The sequence below is a fragment of the Taudactylus pleione genome, unplaced genomic scaffold (genome assembly GCF_031769625.1).
Source record: "Taudactylus pleione unplaced genomic scaffold, aTauple2 ptg000515l, whole genome shotgun sequence".
NCBI lineage: Eukaryota > Metazoa > Chordata > Amphibia > Anura > Myobatrachidae > Taudactylus > Taudactylus pleione.
The window spans coordinates 329,615-355,595 of record NW_028284917.1 but is presented as its reverse complement, the minus strand read 5'-3'; the positions used below and the strand labels follow the sequence as shown (position 1 = coordinate 355,595).

The following is a 25,981-nucleotide window of genomic DNA, read 5'->3' as shown; positions in this document are numbered from 1 at the left end:
GTTGACAGCCTGTTGCTGGGCAGTTAACTAGTTCAGTTTGGTCAGCTGGTTGCTGGAGCCAATGATATGCTGGGAGGGGGTGGTCAGATGAATGCTATATATTGGCTCGTTTGCATAAAGTCAGCCACTTTTGCTGGATCTTTGCAACCCACCATCCCACCCGTTACTGTTTTTTTGTTGTGTTGCACTGTGTTGTGTTGACGGAATGCCGCCTAGCAAAATGCCAACGCCGCTATACCGAATGGGATCAGAATACCGGCGGTGTGTTCCCTACCGCCGGAATCCCAAAAATAGGATCCAGGTAAGTTTTCGCGTTAGCCCGGGGAAGGGGTGTTAGGGACCCCGGGGGGAAATTAGGGTTAGGTAACCCCCGGGTAGGGTTAGGCTACGGGGAGGGGTTAGGTTTAGGCACCACCAGGGGGAGGTTAGGGTCAGGCACCCCCCTGGGAGAATTAGGTTTAGGGTGCGAGAAGGGGGGGTTAGGGTTAGGCACCATCAGCGGGAGGTTAGGGTTAGGCACCCCCCCGGGAGACTTAGGTTTAGGGTGCAGGAAGGGGGGGTTAGGCACAATCGGGGGGAGGTTAGGCACCCCCAGGAACTAGTCATCCGCCAGTATTTCATACCCAACTCACTATTTATACATAGCACAATGGTTTTTTACCATTAATATCGCTGTAATGTCATTATGAGTGTGCAGCACACAAATGCCTAAGTGATGTTATTGGATCCTAATAAACTAATTGGCTACTTTCTTGATAACATCTTGTGCTGATATAGAAACAATCTCTAAGCATCGGGAGGAAACACATGTTGCCAAAAGTGACCAATCTTCATAAACCGTTTTGCTCGATTAACGCATTGTGTGCAATTGCTGCAGAAATAGTTGGTCCCGGAATTATTTCTATAGTTAAATGCTAGGATCAAGCTGATAAGTATAATGTGCTCATGAAGGCACAAAAGGTATTCAAAAATAGCATTAAACAACATTGCACAGTCAGCTGGGAAATTGAATTATCCAGAAATATAACATCTGTTACAAAGTTCCAGCACATACCGGAGTATTATTGTTCAGCAGAAGCTCTCAGGCGGGGGTACCTTGTATTTTCCAACTAAGCAGGGTGCCTGAACAGAAGTGTTACATTGTATTCAGTTTAGGCACCACTCTCCAGATTATTCTAACTAAAAATAGAGATAAAAGGCAGATAAGGAAAATAGAACGTTATGTACTTTTATTTTACAATGGTCACAAATGATCTGATTTTACCAAGTGTGAAAAAAAACCTCCACAAATACAGTATAACTTGTAAATGGAACTTTTATTTCTGAGTCCAGTAAATTTGTACAGCCCAGCTCTATAAATGGAAAAAAACAAATTGCCTGTTCTATTGAGTGTCAAAACCCCCAGGTTTTTAGCCCCTGTCTGGTAGACAGAAGCTGATTAGCAGCCTTGATTGCCAGACCACCTGTGAGAGACTGATAAAGGGTGTGTCAGTCTCTGTAGTCAGTCTCTCACAGTCTGGGGAACACATCAGCGGCCTGTTGAGAGACACTGATAACTGAATGTAAGTGCTGTGCTAAAGACTTCTGTTTTGTGAGAGGGACATTAGGCCCTTCCACTCAGAGAGGGAATCATTTTGTTTTATTAGAGCTGGGCAGCCAGGATTTTCTTTTGTTTTTGTGTGCTGCTAATAAAACTAGCTGCTGTTACTTGTTCCAAGGCCCTGGACTGGTGTACTACTACTTAGCTGCTGCATGACAGGTCCATCCGTTTACCCAGGGAGACGGCATCCATACCCTGATCTTGCCACAATCGTTTTATATTAAGAAATACATTGGCACTTTCGTGTAAATGAGATCAATAAAAGACCACCTCCTAAAAGCTTGTCCTCAACTACTCCCCAGTTCCTTATCACATTATCAACCCACCCTCAGTGTTTACATAAACCTCAAAATCACCTCCACACAGTTCATGTAGCTGCACTTTAAAAATTCTGCTTCTAGGTAGAATATTTATCAAAATTGTGAGATGTTCCCCGAGAACTAATTTTCCCCATGTCACCGATATTTAAGGTGATTTAGGAACAAGTTTTAAGGAGATAGATACATTGCCTTCATTGCAGTACAGCCATTCACCTTTGCAGCGTCTGTAGTGTTACTGTGCATCCTCTACCATAGGTACCGCCTGCGCAGTGTAAGAGCCAGGAGGCGGGGGAATCTCGCTGGATCCCCCTGTGCGCTTCCAGGAGCTCTGTCATAGGAAAGAGCGAGCCATTGCACAATAGCAGTGTATGGGGATGGAAGTGTGCTCCGATTCGGCCATTAATACAGGAATAACTGCAATATCACCTGCGTAGGCCCCATGATAAATAGCGAGGAAACTCAGCTTGCAGAAACCACAATGATCGGACAGAAAGCCTTGAGAAATAGGTCCCCAGGACTTTATTATTGTGCTCAGGACATATGTATCATGGAAATGGTGGTTGCCTTGTGGACTGTGGCATCATACTAACTGGTTAATAATCCTTTATGTCTGTGATGCACTCTCTTCTAAAGTAGTTCAGAATCCTAGACAACCAATTGTCCCCCCTGCTCCTTCTCTGAACCAATATACTTACCTATGTGCCTACTGGTTTTAGCTTATTTATGTATTTCGATGTATTTCAATGTGCTCAAATGTATTTGCTTATATTTGGAGGTAACAAAGGTCCAAGAGACTGATCTAGTTTTAAACATAACATACTGTACATTAAATAACCCCGTTCCCCTATGCAATGTAACAAAGCCGGTAGTGGTATCATTAAACAAGCAGCGTAAAGAGGTCAAGACTTCATTCCTATCTATATCGAACTTTACCATAAGCCATAGGTGCGGTCTATGTAGCAGTTTCACTAACCAGAACAGTATTTGCTGTGCATTTTACTTCCTTGGCATTGCCGACTCCTGTCTGACAGGAACACTGGATGATCAATGCATAATACGCATGCTATAGATCACCGTAGGCACAACAACGGATGGCTAAAAGTTAAAAAGCCCACAGTGATTAACAACATACATGAGTCAATCTGAAAATCCTTTGACTTGTTCTATCAATTTGAATCACACTGCAGTTCGTCATCCCGACACAGTCTGCGTAAAATAAGAGCGACAGTGAGATGTTCATGCAACGCAACTAAGAATTTTGCACACAGATGGTCTGCAGAGAAGAGTGCACTAGAACACACATAACATTGCGTGTCAGGTATCTCAATTATAGGCAGCATTTTGAGATCAGCAGTCAAAAGGATGATCAAAGTCTACATCTCCCCATTTCAGGACGTAGGATTGCTGAATTAATCCATAGTATGGTGAGAGCTCTATAGCTGCTCACAAGTAGGATGTAGAGGTCCAAGTGTGAATATTTTGCCCTCTCGCCTTCTGGTAGAGATAATGGTCACCATGTCTGCTCCATGCTTGGGTTTATAAGACTGAAAATTGGGTTCCCCCTATCCCATGACACCTGTGTATGTAAGGTACATTACAAGAGTACAAGAGCTTGTCCTAGATTGTTTAGAATTCCGATGACTTTTTGCTCCTTTTCCGTACAGTATCTATCCCCTCTTGGTTGGAGTCCATGACTGATCCTGGTGGCTCTCCATCCATGGGTGAGTGTGTGATACAATCACCCACATACGGATCCCCTTCGCCACCGCTGTCGGAGCCGAACCCCGCATTCTCCGCTATTACCGCTGGATCATCTTCATCGTCCTCACTATCGCACCACATCTCAGCGTTGCCTCCGGCGCAGACCTCCTCCTCATCTGGCGCGACAGTACGGCTATGCGGAGGATCAGTATGAAGTTTGTATTCTGCAGCCCCGCTACTGCTGTCATCTTCCGGGTTCTCTGCGTATAAACGATCGTAGACTTCAGCAAATTCCATCTGCTCCGCAATCTCCTCCGCTGAGGGTTGAGACAGCACAGAGCAGTCTACAAAAATCGTGTTGTGTTTCCGCTTGCAGTCTGATGGGTCATAAATAGGATATGTCTCTTCTGGGTAACCTGTTTTACACAACAATTAAAAAAAAAAAATATATATATATATAAATAAACGGAAAGCAACCAGTTCAAGACATCTAAACAAAAAGTCTTAAACAATATTAATAAAATTAAAGTGCACCCATTGCTGTAGAAGGCTTTCACGTTATGCTGTAGAAGACTATAAAGTTATGTGCTCTTTTCATTCAAGAAAAAATACTCTTTGTACACTTTGGGCCTGATTCAGACCCACTCGCGAGCGGCAGTTCGCTCGCAAGTGGGTCGATGTTATGGACTGAGCATGCGCACGACGGAGGGAGCTCCGTCGTGCGCATGCGCCAGACGCGACGAGCGAAGGAAAGTCCTTCGCTCGTTGTGTCCGATCAAAGGGGGCGTGCTGTCAATGTTGATTGACAGCACGCCCCCTTTGGTGGGCGTGCCAGGGGCGTGCCTCCCTGACGGGGGCGTTCCCATGGGAACGCCTCCCGTCAAAAGCCGGCCCACTGACATCACTAGTGATGTCAGTGGGAGTGATTTTGGCTCTGATAGAGCCAAAATCACTCCGGAGCTTGCGGTTGAAAACCTCAACCGCAGGCTCCGGCTCGCAAATTCGATGGTCGCGATGGTCGAGACCATCGCGACCATCACAATGCACGCTCGTATAGCCTGTGGGTGGTGACCCACAGCTATACGAGCGTCCAGGAGGACGCTCCATGAAAATGGAGCCCGGCCCTCATTCAGAGCGTGCGCTCTGCTCAGAGCGTACGGCTCTGAATGAGGGCCTTTGTACACTCTCACTGATCTCTAGTATTTCCAGAAATAGTAATAGTTACTTCCAGAAACCCAAACATATTAGCAAACATTTGCAAACTTTTAGCTGTAATTACTTTTAACCGGAAATGACTGAAGTGGTTTGCCAAATTAACAGAAAATTTACATAGTTTGCTAAATTTTGACTAATTAAAAATCAGAGAAAGTTGAACAAATTCATTTGTACAATTAAGATCAAATGGTTCTCACATGTTAGAGTTTATATTGAAACATTTTTTTCATATTTATATGCAAATGGTAAACATGGAATGTGGACGGCGTACTGTGACTAGTGTTAGTAAATATTTAAATACTATAAAATTATTTAAGTACTGTTTTGAAACATATTTTGAAAAACAAAAAAAAATAATTTAACAGGAACTGTAAACAGAGACCTCGACCCACATATTTTGCAGTATAAGAAAAGTTCTACAGATGATTGTACCTGGAACATGTTTGGAGCCTTCAGAGATGTTAAATATGTAAGTCTATATACTCCTAAATGTAAGTGAGTCCCTATTGGTGCTGTCAATCAGTGCCGGATAATAGGAGGGGCGAACGGGGGATTGCCCAGGGGCCCCGAAATCCTGACTGGAACCTTGCCACACTGAGCTGTCCCTGGCCAGTTCCCAGCAGCATAATACACAGCACACACTCACTGACACTGATGGACCCGACCGTGGCTGACTATGGAAGCCCCGCCCCCTTGCATCATAATGCAGTGATTTGCAGGTGCATGTGTGGGAGCGGGGCCTAATGCGTGAAGTGCCCACCCCCATACATCAGAAAGTAAAGATGACCATAGGTGTGGTTACCATCGATGGCAAAATAACAAGAAGCCATCGACTGTTACCAACTATGCAATGGATGATCATCCATGTTCTTTTACTGACTGGCCCGTGGGCCAGTCAGAACCTGGCGGGCAAGGCTTCGCAGGTGTCGAGTCGGGGGGTGGGGCAATGTTCCGTGTCCCGGCACTTGTAAGTAAAAAAATAAAAAATCGATTATGCTAAGACATCGAAGGAGGGAAACCATCTGGTTCTTCCCCATCGATGGCAAAAGCATTCGACATAAACCATCAAGATGGCCATCCCTAACAGAAAGAGCTGATGCTGCAGCTGGAACAGGTAGTGTGTGCATGCTCTCTCTCCCCCTCTGTCCCCTCCTCCCTCCATCCCTCCCTTCTCTCTCCCCCTCTCTTCCTTTAACTTGCTCTCTGTCTCACTCCTTCCCTCTCTCTCTCCCTTTCTCTCTATACCTCTCTCTCCCTCCCTCTCTCTCGCTGTCCCTTTCTCAGCCCCCTCCCTCTCCCCCGCCTCTCCTGTCTATGCTGTATATATATTTATATCTCTATCTTTCTCTACCTATAAATACATTTTATATATATATATATATATATGTATGGGTCCAATGTTACGATGTATACGCAGGATTACAAGGTATTATGGATGTGGGATAGCGGTAGTGGGAGGTAGTGGGCGTCTATGCTGGCAGTGCAACGGCTTTGCGATAGCTTGCAGTAGCACATTTTCGCAGCGGATCTGCGTGTGTAATCGCAGCGGTGATCCCAAATGGCGATCCGTAATGAATCAGACCCACTGTTCTCTAAATGAATGGAGAGAAATAATTCTGTAATACAGACAGCCCTTTTCTCAAATTAAAATTGTATATGCAATTTACTCATTCATAGTGAGTACTTCTTAGTTTAGGGGACATCTATGAACTCTGTATAGCTCATTTTAATGTTTAGATTGTCACTTTAAAGAATTATTTTCCTAAATCGTGGATTTACATAGAAAACAATTATAGGATCATTTAAAATCGCACTATGCAGCTTCAGTGCTGGTGCAGGGCTCTGTGATGCCTTGCACCCCAGAACACACGATGTTGTGATGTCACACTGAGGGGGCGGGGCCTCCGGCACTAGAAAGAAGAGCACTACTTGGACAGAGCTACTGGCTGCATGGCAACCATGGGCCATCACGGTGCCTCACCCCCCAGCACCATGTGGTCTGTATTCTAAGTTGGGACAAACACCAACCTAGTTTTGCATATAAAAAAAAGAAGAAAAACCTTAGTTTTCGCTCTCTGTCACTCCGATTTCCTAACAATGTCTTCTATTGTATTGTAAAGAACCGAAATATAAAAATATTTTGGGAAAATACAAAATAATAAATCGCCAAAGAAATCTAAACTTTTGCAAAACCTGACCCTGTTTCATATGTCCATAAAAGTCTGAGCACGTTGAACCGAGCAGCTTTGATCAAATTTCCAATTGGAACTTCTGAAAATGGGATCTAGAGTATCATAAAACTCTCAGACCAATGATCCACTTCTCTATAACCACCACTTTAAAAAATAGGGTGTTACATGATTTGGAGATGTTTCCTTATCAGGTTTGCACAGCTGACGGAGTTGTGCCGTTACCAAACCATACAACACATACCTTCCCAGTTCTCCATGTATGGAGCTTCCTCTGCCTCCTGTTCTGGGGAGACCCCATCCAGAATCTTGCCCTCTTTCATGACCCTGGTGATTTCCTTCAGTCTCTCGAGTAGCTGCTGCTCCTCACTGGTGCTGACATTATCCACTCTTAACAGAAAAGAAAAACAGTTTTAGCCAACGTCGGTGCTATAAGACTAGAGTGACGTGGTCACTCGGGTAGAAAGGTGGATTTGGAGACCTTGTGCATCAAATATTCATTCTTTATATGGGACATTCTTATTCAGATCTAAATTCTGAACCAGGAAGGCGGAAGTAAGTGTCACGGTCCATACAGTGCTATTCGTATGAGGGACCTTCTATACCATCACACAGAGCCAGATTAAGGTCCAAATGGGAATGGAGCCTTTGGTGTGCTGCTACAGTGGGTATTTTATTTTCTGATGATTGGTTGTCTGAATTGAAAGCAACTGTAACTGAATTTAGAGGTGATTCATTTCATTTTAAGCAGAGATGTGCGGGTCCAGAATTCTGAAATCCGAACACACCCAAATTCAAAGGTTCCGAGTAGAACAAGTCGATGTTCAGATTCACTTTTGTGACCCAGTTGGGATCTGTTACCGGTTCGGAACTCAGATTTAAAAACCGAACCCGGGTTTTGGATTCGGACATTTTAGCTGTTTTTATCGATATTTATTTGAATCCAAAACACTTGAGGGTGGTTTTGCAAAACCAAAACACGAAGATGAATCTAGATCCACAACCAAAACACGGGGATCTCTAATTTAAGGTAATAGTACAGAACGGACAAAGTGAACGGAGTTTACACTTGGTTACCAAGAGGTGAGATTAGACATTATTGGGCTCCCTTTAGAAGGATGTGATATAAAATATTGTACAAGATAATTTATTGATAATAATTCTCATACCTCCTATGGTTTATTCTAACTATTACCATTCTGTTTTCACACTCCTCTTTTATTTTTATTTTTTTTAAGGGAAAATGTCGTTACTAGACTCAAACATATAAAAAATAAATTAGACGAAGTCCTGTAAAACAGGGGAAAAAAACACAAGTGCCCACTCAAGCACCGAAAATTACTAAAAAATAAAGTGATTTTTTAATTTACCAGACTACAGTCCAACTAAATCAAGATTTGTATCCTTCATTAAAGGGATTTAATGTGCAAACTCTCCATCAATGCACTTTAGATTGGAAGGTTGATATACACAATTTACACAGACAACTAAAATGGAGATATTATTTCATTAGACATACTGTACTGTATAATAGTATTATCCACCCTCACAAAACTCCTCAATTGACACCTTTATTTCGATTTTATGACACCTTTACCCCTTCCCTCCTCAGGAGACTGAAAAAAAATTGTTATAAACTTTTTAAATCTAACCTTATATATACACAGTATGATAAGAAATAAGATTCAAACTTTTGGGACAGAATACAAGGTGACTCTTGAGGAAGATATCAAAATTGGTATAACAAATTGTAGTTTTAAACTGATACATAAGAGTTAAATTATTTTTTATAACGTTGTCCAAGTTGATTGCTTAGATAACAAAGTTAATGAATAATTGGCTATAATTAAATGAGAGTCCCAACTTTCCAATTAGGAGTGGCCAACAGGTGCCAAGTGACCCCCCCCCCCACAAAAGAGCTGGCAAAAACAGGCACTTAAAACACATAGGTCTTTAAGAAGACAGATCAATCTTCAAACTTTCTTATAGACTGTTGAGTGAGGTTGAAATAAAAGTCTAAAAACAAAGGAACTTTGCTACATTTCCACTAACCGACAAAGGGAATTTCACAGCTCTTCCCGCAAACTGACATGAAAAGAGCATTTTCAAACTCAACCAAAATAAAATAGCACCACCGTTTTTGACAAATTCTTGAGTTCAGGATCCAGATCCTTCTTTGATCCACTGACTTCTAATCCATCTATTGAATCCTTCACTAGGCTTCTAGACAGCTCACTTGCCAAATTCACGAAAGCTTATAATTCTTTGATCAGCAGTTTGGTGGTGAGGGGAATAATTTTGGTACAAAATATATGGGAATATAGGTTGGAAATGATAATAGTCAAACAGAGAAGTATATAAACAACTTTCAGGAGACCTCACTACAAATGTAAGAAATAATTGGATGGTTTATTGATGATTACAAATTAATAAAAATAGCAGTCAATGGGTATATAAAACTTTAGTGCAGGACTTTCCAGTGGTTCTTGTGCTATATACAGTCCTGAAATGACACAAAATGTAATAAACCTATAATTATAGTTGCCAGCCTGTATTACAGCTTTTGAACAGTCTTTTACGCCCAATCATCAGGTTGCAACCTACATACCTCAAGGACACTACTAGCCTGCTCCTTTTGCTTAAAAGTGTGGGACATATTAAAAAAAACACAACATTGTGTGCTATGGATGTGTCCATCCTATATACTTCTATCCCGCATGAGGCTGGACTATTGCCATCCAAGGATTTTTTGAGACAAATATGTCTAACCAAGGCTTGGACTCAGTCATTCATGGATCTTCTAGAGTTGACCCTTAGGAGGAATTACTTTTTACATGAAAAAAAGTTTGTTTTTTTACCTACAACTGGCAGGGTGTGCCATGGGGTCTAAAGTGGCTCCATCCTAAGCAAACATGTTCATGTTTGAACAAGGAAAGGCCTTATCCTTCACCAAAACCAAAATAGGAGTATACTGGTCTATACATGCTACATAGATGATCTCCTTATGCTTTGGACAGTGAGCGTTGGAATTAATGTTTTGGACTCACCAATCGAGTTTACATACAAGTATAGCACAAGGGGAATTGAGAACTTGTATGATAAAATGTAACTTCATAATAAATGGAAAAACTGAAACGAGAGCATTTTATCAATCAATGGACAGGAATGCTTTGTTGGCTGTTTCTAGTCACCATGCATACACCTTAATAACGGGGCCTTTCCCTGTCACAAATGATTGCTATATTCACAGGTGACAGTGCTAGAGTGCCTGAAGGACTGGTCATCATTGTGAAGTTTGTCAAAAGAGCCTATTGCTACAACAAAAGGAAAAAATGCTAAACAAGTCAAAGATGGAATAAGATCACAACACAGGGAACAAAAGATTAATATTCCAGGAGCTAGAGCATATACAGTACATTGTCTAGTCCTGTATTACAGAGAGCCACTAGCGTATTACGGTCTACAGTGTCTAGTAGACTCCACATCCACCTGTTTTGTAAGTGCACCAACCCTCCTGAAGGCAGGTTATCACTGGGAGGCTCCACAGCCACACTTTTGCTTCAGTGTCTGTGGTCAATAATATTTACTAAATAAAAACCCATTAACAGCATTCAAAAGGGGTATAAATATTATGGATAGAATTGTCCACACAAACATCACCAGAAATGGTGTTATGGACGGCAACAGAAACAGAATTATTAATAAGTCCTCGCACTTGTTTAAAATGTCCAAACTGTGATACCTGCCATTATTTAGAAACAGGGAAAACGTTTAATTATACCCATGGTGGTAGACTCTTCAAATAATGTGGTATCACCATCTGGCCCAGTGGCCTATATAATATGGGCAAAACAACTTGACAATTTAGAGAGCTGATGGCTCCCTATCGCTTGGACATCAGGGCAGCAACTGAAGAAAAGCCGATGGACAAGCCTGTAACATGGCATTCCAAAGAATATGAACAGAACACTTCATTGCTGGAATCTAAAATGATTGACCAGGTTCAACCTACAGTGTGTGGAGGAGATAAAGCAGGACGCGTTAGATGCTGAAATTCAATACTGTGACCCTGTTGGATCTAAATGACAAAATAGCAATGGGGATTGTTTATGTAGTAGGTAGCTATACGGTTTGTAAAATGTCCCGTCCACTCCCCGATTCGCACGGATATATATACTTGCCCATTCCCGGAATAGAGCGGTCTGTCCCATCGCTTGCTGCAGTGGGAGGGGCATTGCGTATTCATGTTGGAGATAGGACAGACTTTAGCAGATTATTATATAAAGTAGATGTGCTCATTTTATATTCTCCTAGGTTCTCCTTATATAAATAAATACTTGTAACACTATTTATCTGGTCTATGAGGACATAGGCCTATATGTGATGTTCTGCCCCAGCAAATTTTAGTAAGTCATGGAGGGTGTAGGAGAGGGATACTGAGACAGGAACCTCCACACCCCACAAATCCTGCTCTGTGCAGAGATGCCTATTTAATAGAAGTGAAATCCCTGCTGAATGGTTCATTTCATTCCGTCATATGAAAGGCTCTGAGGCTTATGTGACGCACGTTACACCCTACGAGAGATTATCCTGGCACATACATCATGTTATTCTTTAATAATTCTGCTTATTAAAACGACATTTTGCAATTTGCTGTCGTAGCAAGTGCGAAAAAAAGGAACATAAATTTAGTATTTATTTTATGTTTTACCCCAAAGATAGTGATTTATGACTTTCATTAAATGAAACCATACCTCTCGCTGTTGGGTCCCAGGCGGGAGATCATTTTTTCCATCGCTTCCTCAGTTTCTTTCAGTTTATCTTGCAGTTGGCTGAGCTCGTAGTCGGCTAAAAAGAGAAAGGCTGATAAATACAGGATAATCTGCTAGAAACAGAAGTCTATTTATCATCATCATCTCCCAGCAATGAAAGGGGAAGGGCAGGGGAAACCCACAAACGAATACACCCAGAGCTGATTTATCAATGGTAAATAGCCCAAAGAATTCAATTAGGATTCTCTGCGTTTATTTGGTGGATGTTATATTTCTCGTTATTACATCTCTGCGCATGTCAGAGGGGTCTGCAGATGGGGGGATAGGTTTCTCATACAGGATCAATAATACATTCACGTGCATATAACACAGATAAATGAACTGCAGTAAATCACCTGCCCCCCTCCTCCCGTCTTTTGGGTCATGTATCTGGTATGTGACGAGGGGGGGGGCACATTGTAATTGGTTGAGTGTAGGATTGAACTGAGGCCCTGATTCAGAGCCGGACGCTCTGACAGAGCGCTCGCTCTGAATCAGGGCCGGACTATTTTTTTTTTAGAGCGGCCTCCTGGCTGCTCACATAGCTGTGGGTGACCACCCACAGCCATAGCGAGCGGCCAGGAAGATGGTCGCGATGGTCAAGACCCTTGTGGTAGGGACCCTTGTGGTAGGGTCTCGTTGCCGCAAGCACCAGAGAGATTTCGGCTCTAACAGAGCCGAAATCTCTCCCACTGACATCACTCGTGATGTCAGTGGGGCCTCCCCCAAACGGAGGCGTTCTCATGGGAACGCCTCCGTTTGGGCAGCCACTCCCCCCGGCCCACCCACCAAAGGGGGCGTGCTGTCACTCAACATCGACAGCACGCCCCCTTTGGTACGAGACCCGGAGCAACTTATTGCCCGTCGCTATCCGGGTATCGCGCATGCGCACGACGGAGCCGACTCGGTCGTGCGCATGCGCTCTGGGCCACCATCGACCCGGTTGCGAGCGCTCAGCACTTGCGACCGGGTCTGAATCAGGCCCTGAGTTTCAATTTAGAATAAATTCACATTTTAATTAATTCAGTTGCGGGGGGGGGGGGGGGCACCCTGGGGACGTCTGCCTCACCTTCAGGGCTGTGCTGCTGTCGCCAACTCCTCCCCAATTAACACCACCTCCCACACTACATAGGGCAGCAGGTGTGCACAGCACCCTCTTGTGGCAGGACAGTACGCTATAATCGGGAGCTATGGATTCCACCGAATGTTAATTCTTTGTACAATCCATTCTGTTCAATCATAATTTCTAAACTGAAATGAGCAAAATTGTTTAACAGAAAATCTTTGAACAGATCAGCCTCAAATATTACGAAAAATCGTTTGTATCCTGGAATTCACACCTAATTGTAATGGTTTCCGAATACTATAGCATAGCCAAAGGCAGCAACCGGACCGATGCCGCCTCTGATGCTGTGTGTGTATTGGGCCGTGCTCAGGACTCTCCGCATGTACTACCCACCAGTTTGCTTAACTTGAAAGTAATACAAATAATCTGATGTCGTTTTATTAAAAATTACTACAGACTTTTCCGTTGTTGGACGGTGTTATGCTGAATCCTTGATCTAACATTAGGCTTGTCGCTATCACCAACCTATATGCACAAACATATACTATTGCAGTTTATCAAATATCTGGGCGAACTTTATAACCTTTGCTACTTTATCATGTGCCTTTTGGCTACAGTGTAACAGTGCTAACTACTCGGTCAGTGAGGCCAGGTCGTCAATTCCTTCGGCTAAATTCCGACAACATAGCTGTGGATTGATTGCTATATGCTTTTTATCAAATATTATTTATCTGTACACACAGGTATACTCCAATGGTCATTTATTTTGTATTTTATAGATATAAAATATATATATATATATATATATATACAGTACACACAGTATATGTATATATATATATATATACACACACACATATATATATATATATATATATATATATATTAGGGGTGAGCGGGTTCGGATTTCTGAAATCCGAACCCCCCCGAGCCCCCCCGATCCGAGTCCGATCCGAGTCAGGCTCGACTTTTCCCGCCTGACTCGGATCTGAAATCGAGGCAAAACGTCACCATCCCGCCTTCCGAGTCTCGCGGGTTTTGGATCCTATATAAGGTACCCGCGTCGGCGCCATTTTCTCACTCGGCTGTGGACAGTGAAGAGGGAGGGTGGGAGTTAGGGCTGTGTAGTGTAGTGTAGTGTAGTGTAGTGTAGTGTAGTGTAGTGCTGCTGTTGTCCACTACTTCAAAGTCCATAGGGGCTGGCTGTGTTGTGCTGTGCTGCTGTTGTTAATAGGGGCTGTGTCCACTACTTCAAAGTCCATAGGGGCTGGCTGGACTGTGTTGTGCAGTCAGTTCTCCATAGGGGCTGTGTCCACTCCAAAGTCCTGTGCAGTGTCCCAGTCCTAAAGGAGTGCTGTAGTGTTGTCCAGGGGGTGCTCTGTCCATCAGGGGTGCTCCCCCCAAGTGCTAAAAAAATAATATATTTTCTGTGTTTGTGAATTGTGTGCGCAGAAGCCGCACGTGCATCAACAAAGTAGTGCCAAGCGTGCGCCTGTGTCATAAGTAAAGGGCCGGCTGGCTTGACCGTTAAAGGGTGCTGTAACCCCCGAAAGTACACTCCAGTCCAAACCAAAAAAAAATTATTTTCTGTGTTTGTGAATTGTGTGCGCAGTAGCCGCACGTGCATCAACAAAGTAGTGCCAAGCGTGCGCCTGTGTCATAAGTAAAGGGCCGGCTGGCTTGACCGTTAAGGGTGCTGTAACCCCCGAAAGTACACTCCAGTCCAAACCAAAAAAAAAATTATTTTCTGTGTTTGTGAATTGTGTGCGCAGAAGCCGCACGTGCATCAACAAAGTAGTGCCAAGCGTGCGCCTGTGTCATAAGTAAAGGGCCGACTGGCTTGACCGTTAAGGGTGCTGTAACCCCCGAAAGTACACTCCAGTCCAAACCAAAAAAAAAATTATTTTCTGTGTTTGTGAATTGTGTGCGCAGTAGCCGCACGTGCATCAACAAAGTAGTGCCAAGCGTGCACCTGTGTCATAAGTAAAGGGCCGGCTGGCTTGACCGTTAAGGGTGCTGTAACCCCCGAAAGTACACTCCAGTCCAAACCAAAAAAAAAATTATTTTCTGTGTTTGTGAATTGTGTGCGCAGTAGCCGCACGTGCATCAACAAAGTAGTGCCAAGCGTGCGCCTGTGTCATAAGTAAAGGGCCGGCTGGCTTGACCGTTAAGGGTGCTGTAACCCCCGAAAGTACACTCCAGTCCAAACCAAAAAAAAATTATTTTCTGTGTTTGTGAATTGTGTGCGCAGTAGCCGCACGTGCATCAACAAAGTAGTGCCAAGCGTGCGCCTGTGTCATAAGTAAAGGGCCGGCTGGCTTGACCGTTAAGGGTGCTGTAACCCCCGAAAGTACACTCCAGTCCAAACCAAAAAAAAAATTATTTTCTGTGTTTGTGAATTGTGTGCGCAGTAGCCGCACGTGCATCAACAAAGTAGTGCCAAGCGTGCGCCTGTGTCATAAGTAAAGGGCCGGCTGGCTTGACCGTTAAGGGTGCTGTAACCCCCGAAAGTACACTCCAGTCCAAACCAAAAAAAAAATTATTTTCTGTGTTTGTGAATTGTGTGCGCAGTAGCCGCACGTGCATCAACAAAGTAGTGCCAAGCGTGCGCCTGTGTCATAAGTAAAGGGCCGGCTGGCTTGACCGTTAAAGGGTGCTGTAACCCCCAAAGTACACTCCAGTCCAAACCAAAAAAAAAATTATTTTCTGTGTTTGTGAATTGTGTGCGCAGTAGCCGCACGTGCATCAACAAAGTAGTGCCAAGCGTGCGCCTGTGTCATAAGTAAAGGGCCGGCTGGCTTGACCGTTAAAGGGTGCTGTAACCCCCGAAAGTACACTCCAGTCCAAACCAAAAAAAAATTATTTTCTGTGTTTGTGAATTGTGTGCGCAGTAGCCGCACGTGCATCAACAAAGTAGTGCCAAGCGTGCGCCTGTGTCATAAGTAAAGGGCCGGCTGGCTTGACCGTTAAGGGTGCTGTAACCCCCGAAAGTACACTCCAGTCCAAACCAAAAAAAAAATTATTTTCTGTGTTTGTGAATTGTGTGCGCAGTAGCCGCACGTGCATCAACAAAGTAGTGCCAAGCGTGCGCCTGTGTCATAAGTAAAGGGCCGGCTGGCTTGACCGTTAAAGGGTGCTGTAACCCCCGAAAGTACACTCCAGTCCAAACCAAAAAAAAATTATTTTCTGTGTTTGTGAATTGTGTGCGCAGTAGCCGCACGTGCATCAACAAAGTAGTGCCAAGCGTGCACCTGTGTCATAAGTAAAGGGCCGGCTGGCTTGACCGTTAAGGGTGCTGTAACCCCCGAAAATACACTCCAGTCCAAACCAAAAAAAAAAATTATTTTCTGTGTTTGTGAATTGTGTGCGCAGTAGCCGCACGTGCATCAACAAAGTAGTGCCAAGCGTGCGCCTGTGTCATAAGTAAAGGGCCGGGTGGCTTGACTGTTAAAGGGTGCTGTAACCCACAAAGTACACTCCAGTCCAAACCAAAAAAAAAATTATTTTCTGTGTTTAGCCGCACGTATATATCAAATCGATATAACATAAATGGAGGACCAAACTTTCTCCGATAAAAATAAAATAGAGAAAGATCAAGAACCACTTCCTCCTAGTGCTGAAGCTGCTGCCACTAGTCATGACATAGACGATAACATGCCATCAACGTCGTCTGCCAAGGCCGATGCCCAATGTCATAGTAGAGGGCACATACAATCCCAAATGGCAAAGTTCAGGAAAATGACCTTGAAAAAGACATTTAAATCAGCTGAAGAGAAACGTAAACTTGCCAATATGCCATTTACGACACGGAGTGGCAAGGAACGGCTAAGGTCGATCCCTAGTATGTTCATGACTAGTGGTTCAGCTTCACATGACGATGGAAGCCCTCCTCCCACTAAAAAAATCAAAAGAGTTAAGCTGGCAAAAGCACAGCGAAGAACTGTGCTTTCTTAGAAGATATCACAAATCCCCAAGGAGAGTCCAAGTGTGGTGGTGGTTGCGATGCCTGACCTTCCCAGCACTGGACGGGAAGAGGTGGCTCTTTCCACCATTTGCACGCCCCCTGCAAGTGCTGAAAGGAGCACCCACAGTCCACTTGCTGATATGCAAATTGAAGATGTCACTGTTGAAGTACAACAGGATGAGGATACTGGTGTAGCTGGCGCTGAGGAGGAAGTTGGCGAGGAGGATTCTGATGGTGATGTGGTTTGTTTAAATCAGGCTCCGGGGGAGACAGTTGTTGTCCATGGGATGAAAAAGCCCATCACGGTCATGCCTGGGCAGAAGACCAAACATTCCACCTCTTTGGTCTGGCAATATTTCTATCCAAATCCGGACAACAACTGTCTTGCCATATGTACCATATGTAAAGGTGAAATAAGTAGGGGTAGGGACGTCAACCACCTAGGAACATCCTCCCTTATACGGCACCTGCAGCGCGTTCATAAAAAGTTACTGTCAAGTTCAGAAACTTTGGCTAAGACCGTAAGCAGTCCAGGGACACCTAAATCCCGTTGTCCTGTTGTATCCAAGCGCCTGCAAACCACACCGTCAACTCCCTCCTCGTCAATTTCCTCCTTAGTCAGGATCGGAAGTAGTCCTGCAGGCCATGTCACTGGCATGACTGACTCTCCTATCCGGGATTCCTCTGGAGGATCCTGCATTGCTACGCCTACTGCTGCCGCTGCTGCTGTTGCTGCTGCTGGGAGTCGTTCATCATCCCAGAGAGGAAGTAGGAACACCACTACTTTTACTAAACAATTGACCCTCCAACAGTCCTTAGCGAGGAGGATGAAGTAAGACAGCAGTCATCCTGAAGCAAAACGTATAACTGAGGCCTTGACCGCTATGTTGGTGTTAGACGTGCGTCCGGTATCCGCCATTAGTGCAGTGGGATTTAGACAATTGATGGAGGTAGTGTGTCCCCGGTTCCAAATCCCGTCTAGATTCCACTTCACTAGGCAGGCGATACCGAGACTGTACAGAAACGTCAGAAAAAGTGTCCTCAGTGTCCTGAAAAATGCCGTTGTACACAATGTCCACTTAACCACGGACATGTGGACAAGTGGAACAGGGCAGACTAAGGACTATATGACTGTGACAGCCCACTGGGTAGATGTATCACCTTACGCAGCAACAGCAGCAGCGTCACCAGTAGCAGCATCTCAGAAATGCCAGCTCGTTACAAGGCAAGCTACGCTGTGTATCACCGGTTTCAGTAAGAGGCACACCGCCGACAACCTCTTAGAGAAACTGAGGGAAATCATCGCCCAGTGGCTTACCCCACTTAGACTCTCCTGGGGATTTGTGATATCTGACAACGCCACCAATATTGTGCGGGCATTACATCTGGGCAAATTCCAGCACGTCCCATGTTTTGCTCACACAATAAACTTGGTGGTGCAGAATTTTCTGAAAAGCGACAGGGGCGTGCAGGAGACGCTTTGGGTGGCCCGAAAAATTTCTGGCCACTTTCGCCATTCAGCGACTGCGTGCCGAAGACTGGAGCGCCAGCAAACACTCTTGAACCTGCCCCGCCATCACCTGAAGCAAGAGGTTGTGACGCGGTGGAACTCAACCCTCTATATGCTTCAGAGGATGGAGGAGCAGCAAAAGGCCATACAAGCCTATACATCCACCTATGACATAGGCAAAGGAGGGGGTATGCACCTGACTCAAGCACAGTGGAGAATGATTTCCGTGTTGTGCAAGGTTCTCCAGCCCTTCGAACTTGCCACACGTGAAGTCAGTTCAGACACTGCCAGCTTGAGGCAGGTCATTCCCCTCATCAGGCTTTTGCAGAAGCAGCTGGAGAAAGTGAAGGAGGAGCTAAGACGGAGCGATTCCGCTCGGCATGTGGGACTTGTGGATGAAGCCCTTCATTCGCTTTGCCAGGATTCCAGGGTGGTCAATCTGTTGAAATCAGACCACTACGTTTTGGCCACCGTGCTCGATCCTAGGTTTAAAGCCTATGTGGTGTCTCTCTTTCCGGCCGACACAAGCCTGCAGAGGTGCAAAGACCTGCTGGTGAACACACTGTCAGCTGAAGCGGAACGTGACACGTCAACGGCTCCTTCTTCATTTTCTCCTGCAACTGGGGCTGCCAGGAAAAAACTTAGGTATCCTAAGCAACCCGCTGGCGGTGATGCAGGGCAGGCAGGACCAAGTTTGGACATCTGGTCCGGACTGAAGGACCTGGCAACAATTTCTGACATGTCTACTGTCACTGCATATGATACTGTCACCATTGACAGAATGGTGGAGGATTACATCGGTGACAGCATCCAAGTAGGCATGGCAGACAGTCCATACCTGTACTGGCAGGAAAAAGAGGCAATTTGGAGGCCCCTGTACAAACTGGCTCTATTTTACCTGAGTTGCCCCCCCTCCAGTGTGTACTCCGAAAGAGTGTTTAGTGCAGCCGGGAACCTTGTCAGCGAAAGGCGTAGGAGGTTGCTTCCACAGAATGTGGAGAAGATGATGTTCATCAAAATGAATTATCAGCTCTTCCAGGGAGACCAGCCTCCAGAAGGTACAGAGGGACCTGTGGTGGTGGATTCAAGTGGGGACGAGTTAATACTTTGTGAGGATGAGGATGTACACACTGAAGAGGGTGAGGAATCGGTGGATGAGGAGGATGAGGATGACATCTTGCCTCCATAGAGCCAGTTTGTGCAGGGACACATTAATTGCCAGCTTGTTTTGTGGGGGCCCAAACGAACCAATAATTTCAGCCACAGTTGTGTGGCAGACCCTGGCGCTGAAATGATTGGTTTGTTAAAGTGTGCATGTCCTGTTTATACAACATAAGGGTGGGTGGGAGGGCCCAAGGACAATTCCATCTTGCACCTCTTTTTTTTCTTTGCATTATGTACAGTTTGGGGCCTAGTTTTTCAAACTGCCATCCTGTCTGCCACTGCAGTTTCACGCCTAGATGGGTCACGTGTTTGTGCCGCCCACTCGTGTCGCTTAGCATAGTCATCCAGCTACCTCGGTGCAACGTTTTGGACATAAAAACACTATTGTGAGGTGTGAGGTGTTCAGAATAGACTGGAAATGAGTGGAAATTAAGGTTATTGAGGTTAATAATAGCATAGGAGCAGAAAAACCTACAAATTCTGTGATTTTAGCTGTTTTTATGCTTTTTTTAAAAAAAATACAGATCCAAAACACAAAACCCAGAACCCAAAACACGGAAGGGTGGTTTTGGCAAAACCAATCCAGATCCAAAACACGAAGAAAGATCCAGATCCAAAACCAAAACACAAAACACGAAAAGTGGCCGGTGCACACCCCTAATATATATAAAAAAATATATGTACATAAAATTATACTATTGTATAAAATTATTTTTAGGCTGAGTGTCTAAAGGTGCCCACACACACTAGACGATTATCTGCACGATTTGCACGATTTCGATGCATCGCAACAGTAAATCGTTCAAATATGTGCAAATCGAGCAATTTCCACTGAGCGATAACGATCCGATGCGCGGTCCCGCGGGTCGTTAATCGGATCCTCAGATCTTACATACTGCAGGTAAGATCTGGCAATCTCTTTAACGATGCACTGGAAAACGTTAAGGACGCACGATAGGTCGTTAGTAGATTGTTTGTCAAAACTGAACACTTTATGCACGATATTGTTTGTCCAGGACTGTCAGGGAGCTGCCGGGGAATTCAAGGGAAATCGTTAACGACATTGCATCGTTTGTGAGTCGTTTAGTGTGTGGGCGCCATAAGCTGTATATGAAACATAAATAGATTTTGTGTATGTACGCACACTTTGTTTGGTGCACAAAATTATTATAAATATTGTATACAATTACCTTTGGGCTGTGTCTATAAGAACCACAAATGCATTCTGTGTTTAGACTTGTGTCCCAGTCCCAAGACATCTAAATATGGTATGCAAATATTCCAAAATACGGAAAAATCGGATATACAAAATACTTATGGTTCCAAGCATTTCGGATATGGGAGACTCAATATATATATATATATATATAAACGACAGGCTCAATCCACGGCACTCGACCATCTGGGGTGCCCTTGGTATGTGACCACACCATCTACATAAAAAATATCATACAAACTCGGCACTCACATGCTTTTCAAACTGCAACTCCTTTAAACATAGGGAATGTTGGTTCCAAAATATTGCAATAATTTGTTAAGCAAGCTTGAGCCAAAGGTGACAGATCAAGTTCATTTGTCTGAGAATCAGTGTAGGGACTGGCTAGATGGGAATGACCGTGAAGCGGTGGCCAGCTTAACAAATTATTGCAATATTTTGGAACCAACATTCCCTATGTTCAAAGGAGTTGCAGTTTGAAAAGCATGTGAGTGCCGAGATTGTATGATATTTTTTATGTAGATGGTGTGGTCACATACCAAGGGCACCCCAGATGGTCGAGTGCCGTGGATTGAGCCTGTCGTTTATTTAAATTTTGTGGTCACACTTGCTAGGGCACCCTGTTTTTCAAATGTAAGACAAACTTTTTTCTTTTTCCAGGTGCTTATTAACTGATAGCCCTGGGTGTGGTCCTGTCTCTTTAAGGCAGGACCCAGTGTCATGTTTAAAATATATGCAAGCTTGAGCCCAAGATGGCAGATCAAGTTCATGTATCTGAGAATCAGTGTAGGGACTGGCTAGATGGGAATGACCGTGAAGCGGTGGCCAGCTTAACAAATTATTGCAATATTTTGGAACCAACATTCCCTATGTTTAAAGGAGTTGCAGTTGGAAAAGCATGTGAGTGCCGAGATTGTATGATATTTTTTTATATATATATATATATATATATATATATATATATATATATCCACCGTTGCCTGATTTTTTCCGCTTTGATTATTATTGCAGAGCCAAAGTGCATAGCCAAAGTGCCAAACATACAGGTAAGTATGGGATCATCTTGGAACTTTTTTTTTTTTTGCTGTCCATATCCTGGTACAACAGAGGTCCACACCGTACAATTTGGAGGACTCCAAGTGCAGCATACTTACCTGTATGTCAATAGGAGCATTCCCCCCTATCGGTATGAGGATCTGGTAATTATACTCAGGACAGTTGAATGTTAGATTGGTGCAAGTACCATATACTGTCATCTGGTTATTACGTACTGGACAGTTCCACTTTCAATATCCCAGTGACATTATTGCCTTATGGTAAACCCAATATCCGGAAGTAACATAGGAAGAGGGATTGTGTTGATGTGGTCTTATATCAGGTGTATACATTGGTTTGCTATTATTTTACTATATTTGTCTTTTATTGATTCCAGTGAATATATTTTTATTAAAGTAACCTATATGGTTAATGCAATTTCAAACAATTGTCTGTGAATACATCTCATCATAGCGCTACTATTTTCTTGTTTATTGTATGTTTAATCACTGCAGCCGCTCTTTCCCGCCAAACGAGGTTTACCAAACCAAAGCCACCACCAATACTAAACCAAAACAACTTCCCGAATAGCCTTCACTAACTCTTGCAAAAACAACAAGACACCCTCTTGAGAAAGGTGAACTCCACCCGGCCTAAACAGATGACAACCCTGGAAACCAGAGGACCTAGAAGGTCCCACAGGGGATAGACAATACCCTCGAACACTCCCACCCACCCCCATAATCACTCAGCCAATGAAACGTCATCTATGCTAATCATCTAACATTACAATTAACCCTGGCTAGTCCGTGTCTGCTGACCCAAGCCTCGTGTGTTTAAACCCCCGCCAGGCATATGACATGTCTTCTGTCTCTCTTCTAGGACTCATCACTACAAAATGATGCAGTTTTCATGAAAATCAGTTTAGCCGTTTTTGTGTCGACTTGGAACAAACAGAAAGAACGTTCTTATCATATTAGTATAGATATGTGTTTGTGTGTGTGCAGCAGGACACCTTAGTCCACAGAATGACATAATGTCGCTGGCATGTAAAGATATAAAGGGTAAAGGTGGGTGCACACCTAGCAGATATTTCTGCTGATCGAGTGATCTGCAGATATATCTGTAGATGATGGTCGTTCATATACTGTGCACTGAACGACCATCATCTTCCAGGCAGCCATGGGTCCGCCCCCCTACCCGCGGTTGCCGCTGCCTGTGTACGGGCGGTCGGCAGGCCGCCCGTACACACTTGCCGATGGACAGATATGTCTGCAGATATATCTGTCCATTGACTGTGCAGCACAGCCGACGCGATATATCTGTGAACGACGACGTTCACAGACATATCGCTGGTACACCTGGCCGACGGGCACCAGTCTTATTGGCCGGTTAGTTGATAAGCCAATATATCTGTCAGTGTGTACCCAGCTTAAGTATGATGGATTGGATGAGGGGGGAGCCCAAAGCTGGTACCTTGCCTAGGGCCTCATGTGATCTTAATCCGGCCCTACTAGCGGTGATAGGAAAAGCCGCTACTGATTAGTAATAAATAATAGATTCAGTGACAGACAGGAAACACGCACAGGTAAAACGTACTTATCTTCCTCTTCAGGTTCCCATTGGCTATCGGGACACTTCGTGGCTCCACCTTCGCGTTTTTCCCTTTGGATGAAAGCTGAAAATTATAAAACAAAATGACAATGATTTCTATTGTCCTGGAAAACAAGTCACCAATTGGACTGATATTGGTGTTATCACCTGCCCCTAATATTATACATCATCATCAGGTACATACAAGTGAGATAGAACACAACCTGTAGTAAGATCATACACGGAACATATGTGAGTGTACGGAAATTAGACACCTGGCCACCGTGTTATCTAGAAAGAGAACCCAAAATGAATGGGGCAGAGATTATTCAACTGCAGATACAGCAGCATGTGTTGTAGCATTTGCCAGATACAGCAATTAGATGGAACAATATCAGAATAAAAGCTGTATACTCTGACATGCTCTGAAACATTAGTAAATTGACTCAGAGTGCACTAAAGTCTACTTCATCTGCAACAGCCAGAGCACAATGTTTTGCTGCACATATTCTGATTAGTATCCAGGGGATCTGATTTATAGAGAGCGAAGAGAAAGTACATTAATTTTCCTAGCAGGTTCTAACTGATCAATCTGTAAACTTTTATAGTACGTTCATCACAGTTCCTCTATAACACACCGGCCAGGGCAGTTACTGTACCTGCTTCTGTTCTACAGGTTTAATATTATACCAAACCGTATAGAGATCTGCAGAACATTGCAATGTACCACCTCCTACCTGGTAGATACATAGTAATATATTCTCCAAATTATTGCATTACTGACCTCTCCAGGGATCTGCAGAACATTGCTCTGTTCTGGGATGCAGTTATAAGACTGGCTGCCGATCTCAATCCCGACAGCGGAATCCCGGCAAGGGATTTAACATAGGCGTCGAAATACCGACGCCTATGTTAATCTCGACACTGGACCGCAGAGGACTCCAGCCCGAACGAAGGCAAGTCCAGGGCGACCTTAGGTTTTGGGGGGGGGGATTAGGGATAGGCACCACCGGGGGGAGGATAGGGTTGGGCACCCCCCGGGAGGGTTAGGCTTAGGCACCCCCAGGGGGGGGACTTAGGGTTAGGCACCACCCCGGGATTTAAGGGTTAGGCACACCTAAGGGAGGGTTAGGGGGGGGAGAGGGGAGGGTTAGGTAATTAACCTCACACGGTTGGAATTTCATCCTCTTGGCCTGACGCTGTCGGGATTTGAACCGGCGCCTTCACAGCTGCCGGCATTTCAATCCCATTCCCTCTGTTCCATCTGCCCCCTGACAAACACGCAGTGATATACAGTATTCTACAGATGATTACATTACTGACCTCTCCGGAGATCTGCAGAACATTGCTTTGTTCCATTACCCACAACACATATTAATTAGATTATTACAAGCAGACTCATTAGTATCTCCCTAATCTGGGTTTATAACCCATGAACAACTGCAGATCCCTGTTTCTGAAAACATTTTTGTACGGGAACTCCTCTGAGCCAATTTTACTTCCCAACTAGTCTATGATCAATTACAGAAGACCCGTCCTTTTCCCTTACATATTAGTTATAGAATATGAAAATGTTTCAACGTAAATGGTAAATAAGCAGTGTAAATACCTGTAGATGTAATGTACAAAGCTCATATTTCAGTACAGTTCCCAATGTCAGATCTCTCCATACAACATGCCTAGAATGTGTTTCTCACCTTGAAGAGAATGTACAGGATGTATAACAATATTCCAAACCCATAGATGGGTATTATCTGCCCCACTAAGCTCTGTCTGCCACCTCCACCGCCACCACCGGCCCCAGTCTTGGCCTTTGACACAGCTTCAGACAAGTGGGATCTTGGGAAAAAGTTGCCGGCCGCCCTTCCGTCCGCAGGTTTTCCATGGGGAGTCGCTGAAAAGTGTCCAGGAGTCCCTGCAAGAAAATGACACATTACAAGGAAAGTGCTACTGGATGGCAATACGTTATATTCCCCATAGTATGTTCTACAGAGAGGCTGTTATACTGGATGGCAATACGTTACATTCCCCATAGTATGTTCTACAGAGAGGCTGTTATACTGGATTCCGCTGCTTTAGGAGTCAGTGTCCTTGTTTTTAATTTGAAATTTCAAATGAGATGACTAAATACAAAAAAAAACGTATACCAAACTCTGTAAAATGTTAAGGGGTCTATTTACTAAGCAGTGTTAGGAGACAGAGTGAAAAGTGATAAGGTGCCAGCCAATCAGCTCCTAACTGTCATTTTTCAAACACAGCCTGTGAGATGACAGTAGAGAGCTGATTGCCTGGCACCTTATCCCTTTTCACTCTGTCTCCTAACACTGCTTAGTACATAGACCCCTAAATATATTATCCATGAAACATACCTCCCATCATGACCCTCTCCAGGAGGGACACAATGCTCTGGTCCTGGAGTTCCCTGGTAATTTATGATTGGTGGAGCCTCCAGAGGTGGGGCTGCAGTACAGTCCAAAATTCAAATAGGGGAGTCACAGCAACTGCCAGTGAGTCCCAGCCAGTGATGTTTGGCAGTGTGTGAAATGACAGTTGGTGTGACTCCCCTATTTGAATTTTGAACTGCGCTGCAGCCCCAA

At 44.2% G+C, this 25,981-nt stretch overlaps 1 protein-coding gene across 1 annotated transcript in view; it reads right to left on the bottom strand.

The window, feature by feature from the left end:
* Positions 1–1,297: 1,297 nt before the first annotated feature.
* RIC3 (RIC3 acetylcholine receptor chaperone) overlaps positions 1,298–25,981 on the bottom strand; it is a 50,937-nt gene continuing 26,253 nt past the window's right edge. Inside the window, exons 2-6 of the mRNA XM_088450304.1 lie at positions 25,082–25,299; positions 23,391–23,469; positions 11,780–11,873; positions 7,270–7,415; positions 1,298–4,037 (exon numbers count right to left, since the gene is read on the bottom strand). Coding sequence (XP_088306430.1) covers positions 3,547–4,037; positions 7,270–7,415; positions 11,780–11,873; positions 23,391–23,469; positions 25,082–25,299 — 1,028 coding nt within the window. The 3' untranslated portion in view covers positions 1,298–3,546. The remainder of the gene's footprint in view (positions 4,038–7,269; positions 7,416–11,779; positions 11,874–23,390; positions 23,470–25,081; positions 25,300–25,981) is intronic.